Genomic DNA, 18,276 nt, shown 5'->3' on the forward strand with positions numbered 1-18,276 from the left:
TCTTTCCCAGGTCTCAGTTTGACTTAGCAAAGCCCATTCAGTGATCTGGACTAGGTAAGAAAGGAGACAAAGAATAGCCTTCGTTACCTAGTCCCCCCAAAAATCTAGAAGGGGAAGACTTAGGAGGTTTCTGGCTGAAATGGCAACAAGTGCTATTTACATTCATTCAGAGTCCATCAGGGCCTAAACCTGGGATCCGCTGTTGGCCAATCAATGAGAGCCAGATAGATTTGTGTTAAAGGAAAGGTACTTAAAAAATCTATCTCACAGGCCCAGGGGGTGGAGCCAAGATGGAGTACTAAAAGCAGGACCATGCTTGAGCTCATATCCCCAATTACTTCCGATACGTATAAAAAAATTAAACACGTTTTAGTGCTATAGAACTCACAAAATGATAGTGAAACACATTTCCAGCTGAAGGCATCCTGGCAAGCAGAAGTGAAGGGCCTACCCCACGGGGCTGGGAATGGAGTGCAGTGTCCTGTGGACCACCCCAGTACAGATCTAGCCAGAGTGAATGGAGGAGGGGAGGGGTCCGGGCTCCAAGGCAGGCAGAGCCGGGACAGGCGGCTAGGCAAGGAGGCAGGACTGCAGTCCCCTACAGGGGAGGGGCCAAGCCGCGGGCATGCGCAATAGGCGTCTTATATAAATAGCCTTCCGCCTGCGCGGGGCACAGGCATGCGCATCAGGAGCCTCAGCCTCCGGATCCCCAGAAGGCCTTTCGCGCCTCGGGGTTGGGGAGGGGGGGTGTGGATTTTCTAAGCCCTTGTAGAGGAGGGAGGATGAGACTAGTGTCCTCTTAGGGAACTTCCGCCTCGTTTCCTCCCTGCTTCTTCCATGCTTGATGGTGGCAGCTTCCTGTCCTCACCCCTGAGTTCCTATGACGGGGTGAGCGGGCGCTGAGAGCGGATCCAGGCCCAGGCAGACGCCGGTTGTGCGGGTGCGGCGGCCTGGTGGCCCCGGGAGCTGGTTGCAAAGCTCAGGGAGAAGGGGAGGGGCGTCCGCCAATGAGGAAGCAAGCACCAGAGGGCTTCTAGGGTCTGGGGGCTTTTTGGGTGGGGGAGTAGCCGGAGAAAGAGCAGGCGTAGGGGAATCTAGGGGCGGATTCTAATCGTCTTTCAGCCCAGGCCACATTCTGTGACCCGGGTCCTGCCTCTTCAGGCCTCTTGTCTTTCCCCTGTGCCGGGGGTCCCAAGACCGGTACTACCGCTGTGAGGCGGCCTTCCTGGTGGTCTCATGCCTTCTTCCCAGCATCCTCTGGGGCAGCCCCTCCTCCCGGAAGCCTTCCCTGATGCTGTCCTGAGTTTTTCCCCCCCCCCCCCGACAGTGTCCTTCTGCCCCCTCCCCGCAGGCGGAAGGCAGGTTTCCCGGTCTCTGAGCTGGGCAGACCCCAGGGTGGCCCCTCCTTCTCATGGTCCTCCTTTCCTCCCCAGCTCTGCCGTCTCTGGCTTCTGGCCGTGAGGAAGAGGGAATGGCTCCTGTGCTGCTAGTCCGGCCCTGCCAGGTGAGTGCCCCGGGCTGCTTTTCCTGAAACACCCTACCTTTCTTTCTGCTGCCACAGCCCTAAAAGGGGTGGGCATCAGTGAGTCATATGTGTAGAGCCAAAGCACTGCATTTTATCCCACCCCTCAGGAAAAAAAGATTTTACTTTTGCTTTTTTTTTAAATTTTGAGTTCCAAATTCTTTCCCGCCCTCCATTCCTTCCCCCACTCATTGAGAAGGCAAACAATAGGGCACAGATTTGGCATGTGAAGTAAAGGAAAACATTTCCCCGTTAACCATAGTTCAAAAAAAAGTAAGAAAAATGGAAGTGTAAATCTTTTTTTCTTCTATTTTCTTCTCTCTCCCTTCCCCCCCTCCATTGCTACTGTTAGGCAGAAATAATTATGTACATATGTATATACACATGTATAATTATTGCACACAGAATTTTATTGATCATTTCTTTCTCTGGATGTAGATAGCATCTTTCTTCATTCGTCCTTTATAGTTAATTTGGGTATTTGTAGTAGTCAAAAGAATTTCTCATTCAAATTCCTTCTTAAGACAATATTGCTGTTACTTTATACAGTGATCCCTTCCTTTCATTCTTTATTATTTTGTCTTAGTCTTTCCATGGTTTTCTTAGATTATTGAGGACATCATTTCTTATACATCAGTAATATTCCATCACAATCAAATACAACTTGTTCAGCCATTCCCCGAATTATAGGCGTCCCTACAGTCTCCACTTTGCCATCAGAAAGACAGCTGATGTAAAGATTTTAGAATATACAGGTTTTTTTTCTTTGATCATCTTTGGAAATAGACCACGTAATGGCGTTGTTAGACCAAAGGGTGTAGGTAGTTTAATAACTCTTTGAACTTAATTCCAGATTTCTCTCTAGAATCAGCTGGATCAGTTGACAGTTCCACCAACAATGAATTAGGGTCCCAGTTTTTCCACATCCACTCCAACATTTGTTGCTTTTCCTTTCTATTATTTTAGCCAATCTGATATGTGTGAAATGATATCTCAAGGTTGTTTTAATTTTCATTTTTTTAATGAGTTATGAGTTAGAACATTTTTTAACAGGACTATAAGTTGTTTGGATTTCTTTGTTAGAAAACTCCCTGTTCATATCCTTTGACCATTTATCATTTGAGGAATGATTTGTATTCTTATGTTTCACAAAGTTCTTTATATATTTTATTTTTTTAAATCTCTTTTTCATCTTTATTAATTTGTTTGTTTACTTTTATTTTACAAAATTCAGTTCCACAGTTCCTTGAGTGTCAGATGTTCTCCCCCACCCTTCCCTTCCCCCCCACCCTCATGGCAGCTTACACTCAAGTATGGGATCTGCAAATACTTCCACATTAGACATTAGTCAGGTTATGAAGCAGAAGTGTATTGGATGGAATGAACAATGGGAAAGAAGAAACAAAAACAAACAAGAAAAAGAAAGAGCAGATAGTTTGCTTCAGTCAGCATTCAAGCTCTGTTCTTTCTAGTTCTTTCTCTGAATGTAGACATCTTTTTCCATCACGAGTCTTTTGGAGTTGACTTATACCCCAGCATTGCTGAGAAGAGTCCATTCTATCAAAGTTGGTTGTCACACATATGTTGTGTCTGTAATTGCATACAGATTTCTCCTGGTTCTGCTCTTCTCACTCAGCATCAATTTGTACAAGTTTCTCAAGGTAAATATGAAGTCCATCTGCTCCTCATTTCTTATACCACAATAGTATTCCATTGCATTCATATACCACAACTTGTTTAGCCATTCCCCAATTGATAGGCATCCCCTTAATTTCCAATTTTTTTTTTCAAATGCTTTTTTAACTTCTGATTTGTAGCATTCATTTCCGCCAGATTTTAAGTTACAAATTTTCTCCCCATTTTCCCCCTACCTACCGCTGCAAAATAGTCTCACAGGATATTCCCTCCTCCAATCTGCTCTCTCCCATATTTTCTCCCTGTATCAGCAATGCCATATTCACAATGCCTATGGAGATTACAGATATGCTGATATAATTATCCATCACAAAATATATCATGCTTGCCATATGGGGGAATAAACTAGAAAATTTATTAAGATACCAAAAGACTGTGTCCCAAAACCAGAAAGTGAAAGCCATCAGAGTAGTTATGACATTGGCACAGGTAGATAAAGTAGAAAGCACCCACATTTTCAAGCCTTTGAAACAGAACAGGCTACCTCAGGCAAAGGTCCTCCTCTCCCCACTCACAGCAACCACCCAGCATCCTGGAAGCGCCCTCCCAGCAGCTCCGGCCCCTGGCAGTCCTCAGCAGGAGTCCTTAGCAGAAATTCTGGCTAACTCAAAAAGGGCTTCGCGCTGCCGCTGCCTCTGCTACTGCTGCCGCCATTGCCACCACGACTGCCAGCCACCGCAGGAACTCTAGTTTGGCTTCCGCTTCCTCTTGCTCCACCCCTTCCTGCTACGTCAGCAAGTCCAATGGGGCATAGAAGATCTTTAAATCCCATAACCCTTACATTCGGCCCCAAGATCTTTCATGTCCCTTACTTGGCAAAAATACAGTAGGAATAACTGGTGTCAACAAAATTTCACAACAATATAACAAGAATAGCACACAATAAACACAGAAAACCATATTTTAGGGTGGGGCTTGAGCACAAGCTCCCCATCATTCCCCCTACCCCGAGCAAATGGGGCCCCAAAATCTTGTGGTAAGGGGTGAAGATCTCTTCTATGGCTACTTGCTGCTGAAATCGGATGTAGAGCTGTCCCTGTCCTAAGGGGTCCCATTTGAGAGGTCAGTTCTTAATATGCTTGATGCCAGGTCCAAGGGTGACACATCACAGTTGCAGACAGGGGGTGACATCCAGCTTAAGCTATCAGGCATCTACAGATGGAGGGTACCAAGCCTGTGGAAACAAATCTAACAAACAAGGTGAACAGACAAAAAATCAAGAAGAAGCAAAGAGACAATAACCAGACTATTGTAGCCTCACTCATGGTAGAATAAATGACTTAAGGGTACAATTTTGTAATCATCTTCTCCAGAATAAACAATAGTTACAGTGTTATCCCTCCCATATGCTATAATCTCTGCAGCCTTTGGAACATCATCTGGCTTCTGTTTTACCCATACTTTAGCTCCTGATTTTATTCTATCAGTAGAACCAAATCCTTCAGTTCCTGTGACAGTTATTTTGGAAGGAGGGTCAGTTTTTACAAGTGGCATTGTTTTACAAGGAACGATAATCACTTGAACTATCCTATCATTCTTGTGAATCTGTATGGGCCCTTCACCTAAATTCTGGAATGTTACAACAATTTCTCCTTGATAATTAGAATCTATTACTCCAGCCAATACATGTATTCCTTGAGCTGCTAATCCTGATTTGGGTAAAATCTGTCCAAAGTGATTTCTGGGATTCTTATGCATATCCCATTGGAGATTTTTCTTATTTCTTTTCTGTCCAACCAAAAGTCCTCTAAACGATGTAAATCATACCCCACCGAACCAAGTGGTCCTGGGTATGGTGCTGGGACATCTGGCCTCAAGGTCCAATACTCAATATTTGGGATCTTGTGTGTTTGTTGTTTTCTAATTTGCAGATTGGGGGTCATCATTCTGGCTAGAGGTGTACTTCCTCCCAATGGTCTATTATTCAAATTACGCAAAGCCATGAACAAATTATCCTTCCAATGTTGATATGAATTATTGGAACTTAACTTCCTCAACTGTTCTTTCAGTAATCCATTCATTCTTTTTCAATTAACCCATATGTTTCTGGATAATATGGAATATGATATATCCATTCTATATTGTTTAGTATACAATACTTCTTCATTTCATTGCCTTTGAAATGTGAGCCATTGTCACTTTGAATCTGCATTGGGGTTCCATAATATAGACTTATGAGATCTAGAGTTTTACAAGTGTTTTTCTGGGTTGCATTCTTAAAAGGACAAGCTACTAGTACACCTGAATAGGTGTCAACACAAGTACATATAAATCTGCATCCTTTATTCGGTGGTAGTGGACCAATATAATCTATTTGCCAGATTTGGGCTGGGACTTTTCCTCTTGCTATCTCTCCAGGTACTACCTGAGGAACAGTTTGCTTCTTTTCCAATTGACATATATGACATTCTTCTGCTATCTGTTTTAACAGTGAATGAGAGATACTAATACCTCAATCTTGTGCCCACTGGTGTGTGGCCTGGACCCCCAAATGGCCTGCTGTTTGGTGGACGCATTTTGCTAATACCGGATCATCAGTTGTTGTCAAAGTAGGGACAATATGTTCAGTAGCAATCTTTGCCAGTCGATCAGTATGAGCATTGTACTCACGTTCTGGTGTGGTGGGGGCCACGTGAGCATCTACATGAAAAACTGACAAGTCAGTGACCAAAGACATGTTCCAGATATCTTCCCATAATTCTTTGCCCCAGACTTGTTTACCATGAATTTCCCAATTTTCATTTTTCCACATGGGCATCCATGTAGCTAACCCATTAGCTACTGCCCATGAATCAGTGAATATATGACACTGTCCTCCTTGTTCTATTTTGATGGCTTGATATACTGCCATAAGTTCAGCATATTGGCTACTTGCACCTATCCCAGTACTTTCCAAAGTCCTTCTAGTGCATGGGTTATAAGCCACTGCTTTCCAATGTCTTTTTTGGCCCAAATATTTTGCTGTCCCATCAGTAAACCATGCATGTCTCTTTTGTTCCTCAGTTAATACGTCATATCCCTCATTCCATTTTACAGTGGACTGTACCAACTGTTGCTTTGGCTCAGGGGGTGTGTCATTCCTCTCAATTTCTATGTTTGCTATAGATTCATGCAGAGCAGAGACTCCGCTTTTGCCTGTTTTCGCTCTATTTTGAATATACCACTTCCATTTGATTATACTAGCCTCTTGGGCATGTCCAATTCTGTGAGAAGCTGGGGTACTCATTACCCAGATCATAATTGGGATTCCAGGTCTTAATATCACTTCATGGCCCACAGTCAGTTGTTCAGTCTCCACCAAAGCCCAATATGCAGCTAACAGCTGCTTTTCAAAAGGTGTGTACTGGACTCCAGATGAAGGGAGTTTCCTACACCAAAATCCTAAAGGTACATTTCGGCTTTGTTGCTTTTGCCATAAGCTCTAGTTTGCATAATCATCTTGTACAGTGACTTGCAATTCCACTGGACCATTTTGCGTGGGCCACAAATCTAGGGCCAATTGTATGGCAGCCTTGGCTTCTTCAAAAGCTTTACTCTGCTCAAGTCCCCAATCGAATTCATATTTCTTCCGTGTGACTCTATAGAAAGGTTTTAAAATCTGTCCCAAATGTGGAATGTGGTGCCTCCAGTATCCAAACAATCCTATGAACTTTTGGGCCTCCTTCTTATTGGTAGGGGTAGGAAAATCCTGAATCTTTTGTCGGGCTTGAGGAAGAATCTCCCGTAGCCCCTTGTTCCATTGTATACCCCAAAATTTCACATTTTGAGCTTGTCCTTGAACCTTTGCAGGGTTAATTTCCCACCCTTTACTTTTCATATGCTCAATTAGAAGGGCCAAACTCCTTTCCACTACTTTCGCATCTTTTCCCTGTATCATGATATCATCAATGTAGTGGGTAAGCTGTACACCAGGTAGCTTTAATTCATCCAACTGTTCAGCCACAATCCTGTGACAAATAGTGGGGCTATGTATGTACCCTTGTGGCAAGCGGGTGAAAGTATATTGTCTACCCTGCCAAGTGAAAGCGAAGTGGTCCCATTGTTTAGGGTCTATTGGGATGGTGAAGAAGGCATTTGCCAAGTCAATCACTGCATACCAAGTCCCATCATATTTCTGGATCCTTTCTATTAAGGTGATGGTATCTGGAACAGCAGCATACAAAGAAGGAGTCACCTTATTCAACTGTCTATAATCCACAGTCATTCTCCATGTCCCATCTGATTTTCTTACTGGCCAGACAGGATTATTTCATCTTGTGGTTGTAGGGACTAACACTCCTGCTTCAACATATTCCTTTATAGTAGTGGTAATTTCATCTTGCCCACCTGGCACACGATACTGTTTTAAAGTAATTACTTCAAAAGGTTCAGGTAAATTGATTGGGTCCATTTTTAGTTTTCCCACTAAAACTGTATTAATTCCTATCTTCCTCACAGCAAATTGGTATCTCCCTTCAGGTAAATTCAGAGTCATGCCTCTCAATACATCTATTCCAATGATGTATTCAGGAATGGGTACAACAACCACAGTATATTCCTTCTTAGGTAACTTCCCAATTTTCATTGTTATTTTAACCTGTCTGGCTGATATTTCAGCACCTCCTAGACTTGTGATGGTAATAGGAGTTCCATGTTTAAACTTATCAGGGTTTCCATAGATAAGTGTGGCCTCAGCCCCAGTATCAAGCAGTGCCCTAGTCACAGTAGTTGATCCATTCTTCCAATATATTGTTAAAGCAATATGGGGTCTGCAATCTCTTCTGCATATTTCTTTTATCTGGGCTGGAGCTTGGCCTATCTCCTATTTCCCCTGAAGGTGGGGCAAACTTGGATACAAAGATTCAGATTCAGAAATACCTGCGGGGGTGGTTCCTGCTTCCCTGTTCATTCTAATGCTAAGTACCTTTTCTTGGTACAGCTTATGCAGCTCTTCAGTTGGAATACCATATATTCTTTTGAAGTCCACCCCTGCACTTAATAGAGCAGTAAACAGTTCCCTTCTTGTTGGTCTATTTTGTCTCTGAATCCTCTGGCTGTTTACTCTTCTCTCTCGAGGCAATTTGTCTTTTTCCCATTCCCCTAAATCTCTTAATTGTGAAATCTTATCCAAAACCTCTGAAAGAGGGTGCCCTATTTCTCCAATTAATAGAGTCAGAATTAGGTGCTTATATGCAGGAGGAGCCGTCTTCACTATGATATTTCTATGAGGAACTCCTAGGGGGGGTATCATAATATGCATTTGCATCTCCAATCAGGATAGCAGTTTTCATTACCTCCTCCTTTAGTTTTCTCATACAGTCTCTAAGTGAGTACCAGGGTCTGTCTCCCCTAGGCCACATAGATTCAGTAGGATAATGCTTTGCATCCTTCTGCAGCTAAAGCTAGCAGATTAGTTTTGTTATTTCCTCCTTGCATATGGTGATCCCTAAAAGCCTGGTGTACAAAAGCATTCTGACTGATACTTATGAATTTTAAACAGTCCTCAATGTCCAGTTTTATTCCTCCAGCGCCTTCATCAGTGATTCTTACTATCCAAGACACTAAAGACTCCCCCATTCTTTGGGTAAATCTACTCAATATATCAGTGATCTCCTTTTGAGTGAAATCTTCAATTATCTCCCTGGACTCTGTTTTGCCTCAGTGGTTCTCCTGTCTTCTTCTTCGTATGGGGAGAGCTTCTACATTAGAAGACTCCTCATCTAACCTTGCTCCATTCTCCTCACACACATTCTCCTGGAAGCTGTCAGGGCAACTCTGCCCAGCCTGTACAAAAGCTGCATGCACATTCGTTCTGCTAGTTTTTTGCTTCCTTTTAGCTACACGAACAGTACCTTGCTCCTGGACCACATGAGTCCCTCCAGTTTGGTCTTCTGAGTGCTGTGACACAGAAGAATCCTCAGGCAAACCAACTGACTCCCTAGCCATCCGAGCTCTTTCCTTCAGCAGCTTATCCCTACTTTTACACATAAGGCGATAACTTTTTAGCAGCACCCAGCCTCTCCTGCATACTCCTGCCAGTTCTTTGCCTGGTTCTATGGGTATTGCTTTCAAACATCTTTCCAAATCTCCAGGTTCTCCCTCTTTTAGCCTTGGTTCCCAGTTTTCACAGGGCCCTGTGCTTTTAGCCCATTCTCTGGCTAGAGAGGAATAAGGCAAATCCTCCCAACCTGGAATAGCCATTTCTCCCTCTAAAGCCCCACTGCTTCCAAATAGAGGCCTGACATTTTGTGATCCCATCCTGGTCGCCAAATGTATCAGCAATGCCATATTCACAATGCCTATGGAGATTACAGATATGCTGATATAATTATCCATCACAAAATACATTATGCGTGCCATATGGGAGAATAAACTAGAAAATTTATTAAGATACCAAAAGACTGAGTCCCCAAACCAGAAAGTGAAAGCCATCAGAGTAGTTATGACATTGGCACAGGTAGATAAAGTAGAAAGCACCCACATTTTCAAGCCTTTGAAACAGAACAGGCTACCTCAGGCAAAGGTCCTCCTCTCCCCACTCACAGCAACCACCCAGCATCCGGGAAGCGCGCTCCCAGCAGCTCCGGCCCCTGGCAGTCCTCAGCAGGAGTCCCTAGCAGAAATTCTGGCTAACTAAAAAAAGGGCTTCGCGCTGCCGCTGCCTCTGCTGCTGCTGCTGCCGTCGCCACCACGACCGCCAGCCACCGCAGGAACTCTAGTTTGGCTTCCGTTTCCTCTTGCTCCGCCCCTTCCTGCTATGTCAGCAAGTCCAATGGGGCATGGAAGATCTTTAAATCCCATAACCCTTACACTCCCACACCCCTTTCGACTTTTCCAATGGATCTCTATGCCCCAGTGCCTGTATACCTTATTTCCCAATTACATGTGAAATAGTATTAATAATTGTGTGTGTGTGTGTGTGTGTGTGTGTATACACACATACATATATTTTCAACCACAAAAGGGTAAGTGGTTGAACAGCTAGTAAGAAGGTGATTACAGGGGCCTCTTTGCTATCAGTGAGGCAGGATCCTGTTGCTTTGCCCATATTCAGATCTGGGTGCCAGTCCCAGGGTGAGAAGGTGCACTAGAACACCAAAGGTTATAGCCACTCTGGAGCCACCACCCTCTTCAGAGATGCAGGGGAAAAATGAATGCTTGTGGTCACTCACAGACCAGAGCAAAGGTCAGGAGATGAGTACACATACCTCTTCTTAGATCATACCACTTGGAAGTACTGATAACTTACAAGTCTCTGGTGGTATCTCTGAAAACAGCTACATATAACCCCTAAAACTTAGTACAGTGTACTATGGAAGCAGAACCCTACTTTACCAAAAATTCAAGAGTCAAGTAATATTCTGAGAAAATTAGCAAAGAAAAAAATTCTGATCATAGAAAGTTATTATGGTGACAAGGAAGACGAAAACAACAAAGTCAAAACTCCAACTTCAGAAACCTCCAAGAAAAACATGAATTGATCTCAGGCAATGAAAGAGCTCAAAAATATGACTCCGGGGCCAGCGTTCTACTCGCTGCACCACCTAGCCGCCCCAACCTACAACTTTGTTAATTGTCTCAACTAAAGTGAGGGTTTGGGATTTTTCAAGTATATCATAATATTGTCTGCAAAAAACTGTAGTTTTATTACTTCATTCCCTATTCTGATTCTTTGTTTCTTTTTCTTCTCTTATTGCTATTGCTTGGAATTCCAGTACAATACTGTATAATATTGGTAACAGTGGGCATCCTTGTTTCACACCTGATCTTACTGGGAAGACTTCTAGTTTATCTGTATTATAAATAATGCTTGCTGTTGGTTTTAGATAAATACCTTTATCAATTTGAGGAAAAATCCATTTATACCCATACTTTCAAATATTTTTTAATGGAAATGAGTGTTGTACTTTATCAAAAGCTTTTTCTACATCTATTGATATGATCATATAATTTTAAAACAACTTTTATTATTTACATAATCAGTTATTTTAATTATGTTAAATCATGTCTATCTTCCAGTCCTATTTGATCATAGTGTATAATTCTTGGAAGCTTTTAGCTAGTATTTTATTTAGGATTTTTGCTTCCAGATATATTAGTGAAATTGGTCTGTAATTTTCTTTCTTGGTTTTTACTCTTCCTTGTTTTGGTGTCATTATCCTGTTTCAGAAAAGGAGTTTGGTAGGATTCCTTTTTTTTTTTGCATATTTTCCAAATATTTTGCTTAATACTGAAATCATTTCATGTTTAAATGTTAGATAGAATTCACTAGTTAATCTATCTGGTTCCTGTGCTTTTTTCTTAGAAAGCTCATTTATAGCTTATTCAATTTCTTTTTCTTAAAGAGGTCTGTTTAGATATTCTATTTCCTCTTCTACCAATCTAGACAATTTTTATTTTGGTAAATATACTTCCATTTCACTTACATTGTTAAATGTATTGGCATATGACTGGGCAAAATAACTCCTCATAATCACTTTAATTTCATCTTTGTTAGTGGAATGCTCACCCTTTTCATTTTTGATACTAGTGATTTGATTTTCTCACTTTTTATTATCAAAGTAACTTATTGCTTATTTTATTTGTTTTCTCATAAAACCAATTCTTCATTTTATTTATTAATTCAATGATTTTTTACACTCAACTCTATTAATTTCACCTTTAATTTTTAGGATATTGATAACCCAATTCATTAATCTTCTTTTCCTTTATTTTATTGATTTATGCATTTAGAGAGATACATTTTCCTCTGATCACTGCTTTTGCTGTGTCCCATAGGTTTTCATGTGTTGTCTCATTTTTGTCATTTACTTTAATCTAATTGTTATATCTATGATTTGTTCTTTTTTTTATTTTTTGGTCTTTATTAATTCGTTTGCTTACTTTTAGTTTACAAGATTCAGTTACACAATTCCTTGAGTTTCAGATTTTCTCTCCCTCTCTCCCCTTCCCCTCACCCCCATGACAGAGTACAATCAATAATAGGATCTGCAAATAGTTTCACATTAGACATTAGTCAGGTTATAAAGGACTGTACCAGATGGAATGAACAGTGGGAAAGAGGAAACAAAACCAAGCAAGGAAAAGAAAAAGCAGGTAGTTTTCTTCAATCTGGATCCCAACACAGTTGTTTCTCTGGGTGTAGACATCTCTCTCCATCATGAGTCTTTTGGGGTTGACTTATAACCCTGCATTGCTGAGAAGAATCCAGCCTATCAGAGTTGGTCATCACACATACATTGTGTCTGTAATTTTGTACAATTTTCTCCTGTTTCTTCTCTTCTCACTCAGCATCAGTTTGTATAAGCCTCTCCAGGTAAATATGAAGTCCATCTTCTCCTCATTTCTTATACCACAATAATATTCTATTACATGCATATACCACAACTTGTTCAGCCATTCCCCAATTGATGGGCACCCCCTTAATTTCCAATTCTTTGCCATCATAAAAAGACTTGCTATAAATATTTTTGTACATATGTGTCTTCCTCCCAATTCTATGATCTCTTTATGATAGAACAGCACAAGTGGTATTGCTGGGTCAAAGGGTATGAAATTATTTATTGCCCTTTGGGCATAATTCCAGATTGCTCTCCAGAATGGTGGATCAGTTCACAACTCCATGAGAAATGCATTAGTGTTCCAATTTGTCCACATCCTTTCCAGCATTTGTCATTTTCCTGTTTTGTCATCTTAGCCAATCTGACTGGTGAGATATGGTACCTCAGAGTTTTTTTGATTTGCCTTTCTCTAATCAATAGTGATTTAGAGCATTTTTTTTTTAAAGCAATTGGGGTTAAGTAACTTGCTCAAGGTTACACGGCCAGTCATTTCTGGGTGTGGTGCTGAATATCTGAGCCTGGATTTGATCCAGGTCATCCCAACACTGGAGCCAGTGCTCTTACTCACTGAGCCACCTGGCTGCCCCTAGAGCATTTTTTTAAATATGCTTATAGATATCGTTAATTGCATCCTCTGAAAACTGCCTGTTCATATCCTTTAACCATTTATCAATTGGGGAATGACTTGTATTCTTCTAGATTTGACTCAGTTCTCTGTATATTTTAGAAATGAGTCCTTCATCAGAGATATAGGTTGTAGAAATTCTTTCCCAATTTTTCACTTCCCTCCTAATCTTGGTTACATTGGCTTTGTACAGAAGCTTTGCAATTTAATGTCATCAAAATTATCTATTTTGCATTTTATAATGCTCTCTAATTCTTTTTTTGTCATAGAGTCTTTGTCTCTCCACAAATCTGACAGGTAAACTATTCCTTACTTTCCGAGATTAGTTACAGTATCAGCCTTCATACCTAGATCATACAGCCATTTAGACTTGATTTTGGTATATGGTGTTAGATAATGGTCTATGCCTAGTTTCTGCCATACTATTTTCATTTTCCCAGCAGTTTTTGTCAAATATTGAGTTCTTATCCCCAAAGCTGGAATCTTTGGGTTTATCAAACAGAAGATTGCTATAGTCATTGACTGCTGAGTCTTGTGTGCCCAATCTATTCCATTCATCCACTACTCTGTTCTTCAGCAAGTACCAAGTAGTTTTGAGTGAAATGGATAAATATTTACAAAAATATAAGTTGTCCAGATTAACTTATGTTTTGTTGGGGCGGCCAGGTGGTGCAGTGAGTAAGACACTGGCCCCAGAGTCGGGATGACCTGGGATCAAATCCGGGCTCTGATACTTAGCACCACACCCAGAAATAACTGGCCCTGTAACCTTGAGCAAGTTACGTAAGCCCAATTGCTTAAGAAAAAAAAATTTAATAAATAAATAAACTTATGTTTTGTTCTTTAACCCACTCATCCATTAAGATTAGATTGTTTACTCTGCAGTTAGTTTTTAATGTTAGTTTCTGTGGTCAGTTATTAAATATAATTTTTATTGCATTGTGATCTGAAAATGATACTTTTACTATTTCTGCTTTTCTGCTCTTATGTATAAAATTGTTATGTACTAACATATGGTCCGTCTTTGTAAAGGTTCCATGAACTGCTGAAGAAAAAGGTATATTTCTTTCTCTTTCCATTTAGTTCTCTCCAGATAGGGATCATATTGATTTATTCTTTGACTCCCACAATTTTTAGGATTACATTATTTAATTTTCAATTAATTTTTTATCTATGTTTCAAAGGTCCTATATTGAATGTGATTTTCAGTGTATTGTGGTTGTTATTAATAAATAAATATATTTATTACTTCTGCTTCCCAGTATTTATGAGGATTTTATGCCCTAAAACATGACTTTTTTTGAAAGTACCAAATGCAGTGGAGAAAAAGATATATTCCTTTCTGTTCCCATTTAATTTTTTCGAGCGGTCTGTCATAGCTAATTTTACTAAAAGTCTATTCATCTCCTTAACTTCTTTCTTACTTATTTTATGGTTAGATTTTTCTAGTTCTGAGAAGGGAAAATTGAGGGAAATTAGTATAGTTTTAGTGTCTAATTCTTACTCTACCTCATTTAACTTTTTAAAAGAAGTCTTATTTATTTAGTTTTAGTTTTTCCACATTCACTATTATAAGATTTTGATTTTTAAATTTTCACCCCCTTTTCCCTCCCCCTCTCCCCAAGATGGTGTACAATCTGATATGTGCTAAACCCATACAGTCATATTAAACATATTTCCACGTTAGTTATGTTGTAAAGAAGTATTATAACCTAAGAGAGTAACACCAAGAAAGAAAAAAAAAGAGTAAATAGTATGCTTTGATCAGCATTCAGAATCCATATTCTTTCTCTGCAGGTGAATAGCATTTTCCATCATGAGTCTTTTGAAATCATTTAACTTTTGCTTTAAAATTTTGTATACTATGCCATTTAGTACATAAATCTTTACTGTTTTTAGGACTTTATTGTCTGGCACATTTTTGGCAAGATGTCATTTCCTTGATTATTGATATTAAGATAACTTTTAATTAGATCTATTTTTGTTTTTGCATTGTATTAGATCATGATTGCTACCCTTTTTTTTTTTTTTGGAAGGCTATTGGGCTTAAGTGACTTGCCCAAGATCACATGGCCAGTTTGTATGTTAAGTGTCTGAGCTCGGATTTGAACTCAGGTCCTCCTGACTCCAAGGATGGTGCTCTATTTACTGCACCACCTAGCTGCCCCAACCCTTTCTTTTTTTATTTAAGCTGAAGCATAATAACTAATGTTCTAGCCCCTTTTTTTGTATATATAACAAAACTATCATTTAAATTTCTTTTTCTCCTACTCCCAACCCTGTAGATGGCTACCTTTAGATACAAGAGTGTGTGTATGTATTTTAAATCATTCTATTCATACTTCTGTCTATCAGTTCTTTCTGAGAGTAGAATTCTTAAGTGCCTGCTGTATGCCAGACTATACTGGAATACAAATGAATAAATGAAATAATACCTTGTGGTAAGAGAAAGATGAAATGACCGAGGAAACAAAAGTTCAGTCTTTTCGGCATGTCATTTTATTAAGCAGTGCATGGCAGTTGCACAACAAACTGGAACCAGACCCGTTCCCCAACTTAGGGCTCAACCCTGTATATTGGGGGAGATGTACTTTTATACATTAAAAACAAAGAAGACCAATTAATTAAAAGCAAATAATGCAGTATTATATAGTCTGATTTCTAATTGGAGGAAAGAGTAAAAACTTTGTATATTGGGTGTGGGAAAAGGAACACATTCAGTTCCTGGAGGCAGAAAATGAGGTGCCCCACTTCCCCCAGGAACATGAAAACAATAACTGTGCAGTATGTGGGCAGTTTTCAGATAAGACATATGGGTTGCTTTAGATGTACAATTGTGAGAAAACTCATTACATCAATTTTTTGCATCTGACTGGATTTCTGGTCAGCATTACATAGGTCCTAAGTTAAGGGTCTCTAAACAACAGGTGGGAGTGGTCTCATTTCCCAGCTACACAGGGCTAGGTTCAAACAGTACAGTAAGATTTTCTCTCAAGTCCCACAATTGAATAAGTTTTTCTCACAAGACAGAGGTTGAACTAGACCTATAATTGAACAGAAAAAGAACAGAATTACCTTCTGAATTGCATCACAAAATGGAGTCAGTGTGTTTGACGCAATCACTTCAATTCCCCGTACCACTTACTATCCTAATGCCCTCCATTTCCTCACCTTACTGTAAGCAGTTTATATTTAGACTTCATAACAAAGCTATAACTGGATAAGCAAAAATGTTTGTGGTATTTCAGGAATCAGTGACATTCAAGGATGTGACTGTGGAATTCACCCAGGAGGAGTGGGTACAATTGAACCCATCTCAGAAAAAGTTGTACTGGGATGTGATGCTGGAGAACTATAGGAACTTGGCATCTTTGGGTAAGAACAGCTCTACCTTTTGGAGTCTTAAATATATACTGTGACTACTCTCAAGAATTTAAATTATTCTTTGGCATACAAAACGAAAACATTCCTAATCCTTTTGTAGCCAAGAGACAGATTACTAAGGTCTTTGCTCAGTATGCCTGAAAATTGATTTCTTGATTTGTTGTTATCCTTGAAAATATATCCTCCCCTCTCTCTTCCTTCAAATCCAAGGTTTTCTTTCTCTATATAGTTTTCATTATATAAAATATTCCCACAGTCTAAGCAAGGAGTGCTTAGAACTGAAATAATTTTTAAGTCCTATTCAGTAGTCCACCGTACCATAATATAGAATTTTCTTCAGTGATCTTTTGTACTATCCTTGAGGTCTTCCTAACATGCCTGCTTGAGAGTTTGAACTGGGTTTGAATTCTTTTATTAAGTCTTATAGATGCTTTTTTAAAAAATGTAATTTCTCTTTTCCCAGCATCTAAAAAAAAAATAAAAAGAAACAATTCTACTTCTCCCTCCAGCCAGCCCATTAAGCCTCTCTTGGTTGGAGAAAAAAAAATCTCAGACAAAATGAGCTAACCCTTGATGTTATAAGATACATTTGGGGCCCTTATTCCCCCATATTTTACTAAGAGTTGGAAGGAATATTTCATCTATCTGTTCTATGATGGAACTCTGAGATGACTCCCTGGTCCTTGGTCATTTTTAACGAACAGGATTTACAGTTTGGAAACCAGATGTGATCTACCAGTTGGAAACAAAGGAAGCATCTTGGAGGCCAGAAGCAGATGTTCCCAGAAGCAGCTGTCCAGGTGACTACATAAAAACCAACTGGATGGGTCATTGCAAAATAGTGATCTGTTGGTCATTTGAGATTAAAGCTCTTGTAAAATGTTGAATAAAGTGGCCTGTTTGTTCTTGGGCCTATTAAAAGGAGCTGAGATTTCACAACTTTTATTTCCTCAGGAAGTTCATTTTTTTATTGTATCTTTACTTAAATGTGCCTCAACACTTAAAGAAAATTGTTGCCTCTGATGTAGGGCAGTTTTTTCTCTTCTGTTCATTTAAGATTATCTGAGTTCTCCTGCCCCACCTGCATGAATTCATTCTCCCTTTTCAAATAAGCACATTACTTAAGATATTAATGTGCACTTTTTTCTTCTGAGTTCTCATCTGTTTTGTTTTTATGATTATATTGCTTTGCTGCTACTTTTAAAAATATTTCATTCTAAATTATTTACCTTTCCTTCAGTCTATCATGTTATATGTCATCCTGTTTTTCTTTAAGCTTTGAAATTATGTTTATAAAGGCACATTAATATGTTTGTATGGGGGCGGCCAGGTACCACACTGAGTAAGAGCACCAGCTCCAGTGTCGGGATGACATGTGGATCAAATACGGCTCAGATATTTAGCACCCACCCAGAAACACCTGGCCGTGTAACCTTGAGCAAGTTACTTAACCCCGATTGCTTTAAGAAAAAAATTATGTTTGTATGACAGGACTTGTTTGACCACAATCCTGTCATTGGACCTCTAGATTTTCATTATTTTGCACTTTCACAAAAAGCTGACATGTCAATTTTATTCAGAGTGCTTTGTTTGCTTTCAGGAACATATTGAGGGTTCAGATTTAGTCCAGGACAATATGGTCAAAGAATATAAACAGTTTTGTGGCTCTAGCTAAAATTGCTATGTTACTTTTCAGAAAAATGGCGGCAGCAGCAGCTTAGTAAGTACCT

General features: G+C 39.8%; 1 protein-coding gene across 1 annotated transcript in view; it reads left to right on the top strand.

Annotated features, from left to right (window-relative positions):
• Positions 1 to 979: 979 nt before the first annotated feature.
• LOC138171500 (zinc finger protein 585A-like) overlaps positions 980 to 18,276 on the top strand; it is a 45,337-nt gene continuing 28,040 nt past the window's right edge. The window contains 4 exon segments of the mRNA XM_069101021.1: positions 980 to 1,504; positions 16,411 to 16,537; positions 17,251 to 17,346; positions 18,243 to 18,266. Coding sequence (XP_068957122.1) covers positions 1,412 to 1,504; positions 16,411 to 16,537; positions 17,251 to 17,346; positions 18,243 to 18,266 — 340 coding nt within the window. The 5' untranslated portion in view covers positions 980 to 1,411.

Source organism: Petaurus breviceps, unplaced genomic scaffold, assembly GCF_028583685.1.
Source record: "Petaurus breviceps papuanus isolate PSGF00001 unplaced genomic scaffold, PetGlider_PUasm1.0 446, whole genome shotgun sequence".
Lineage (NCBI taxonomy): Eukaryota > Metazoa > Chordata > Mammalia > Diprotodontia > Petauridae > Petaurus > Petaurus breviceps.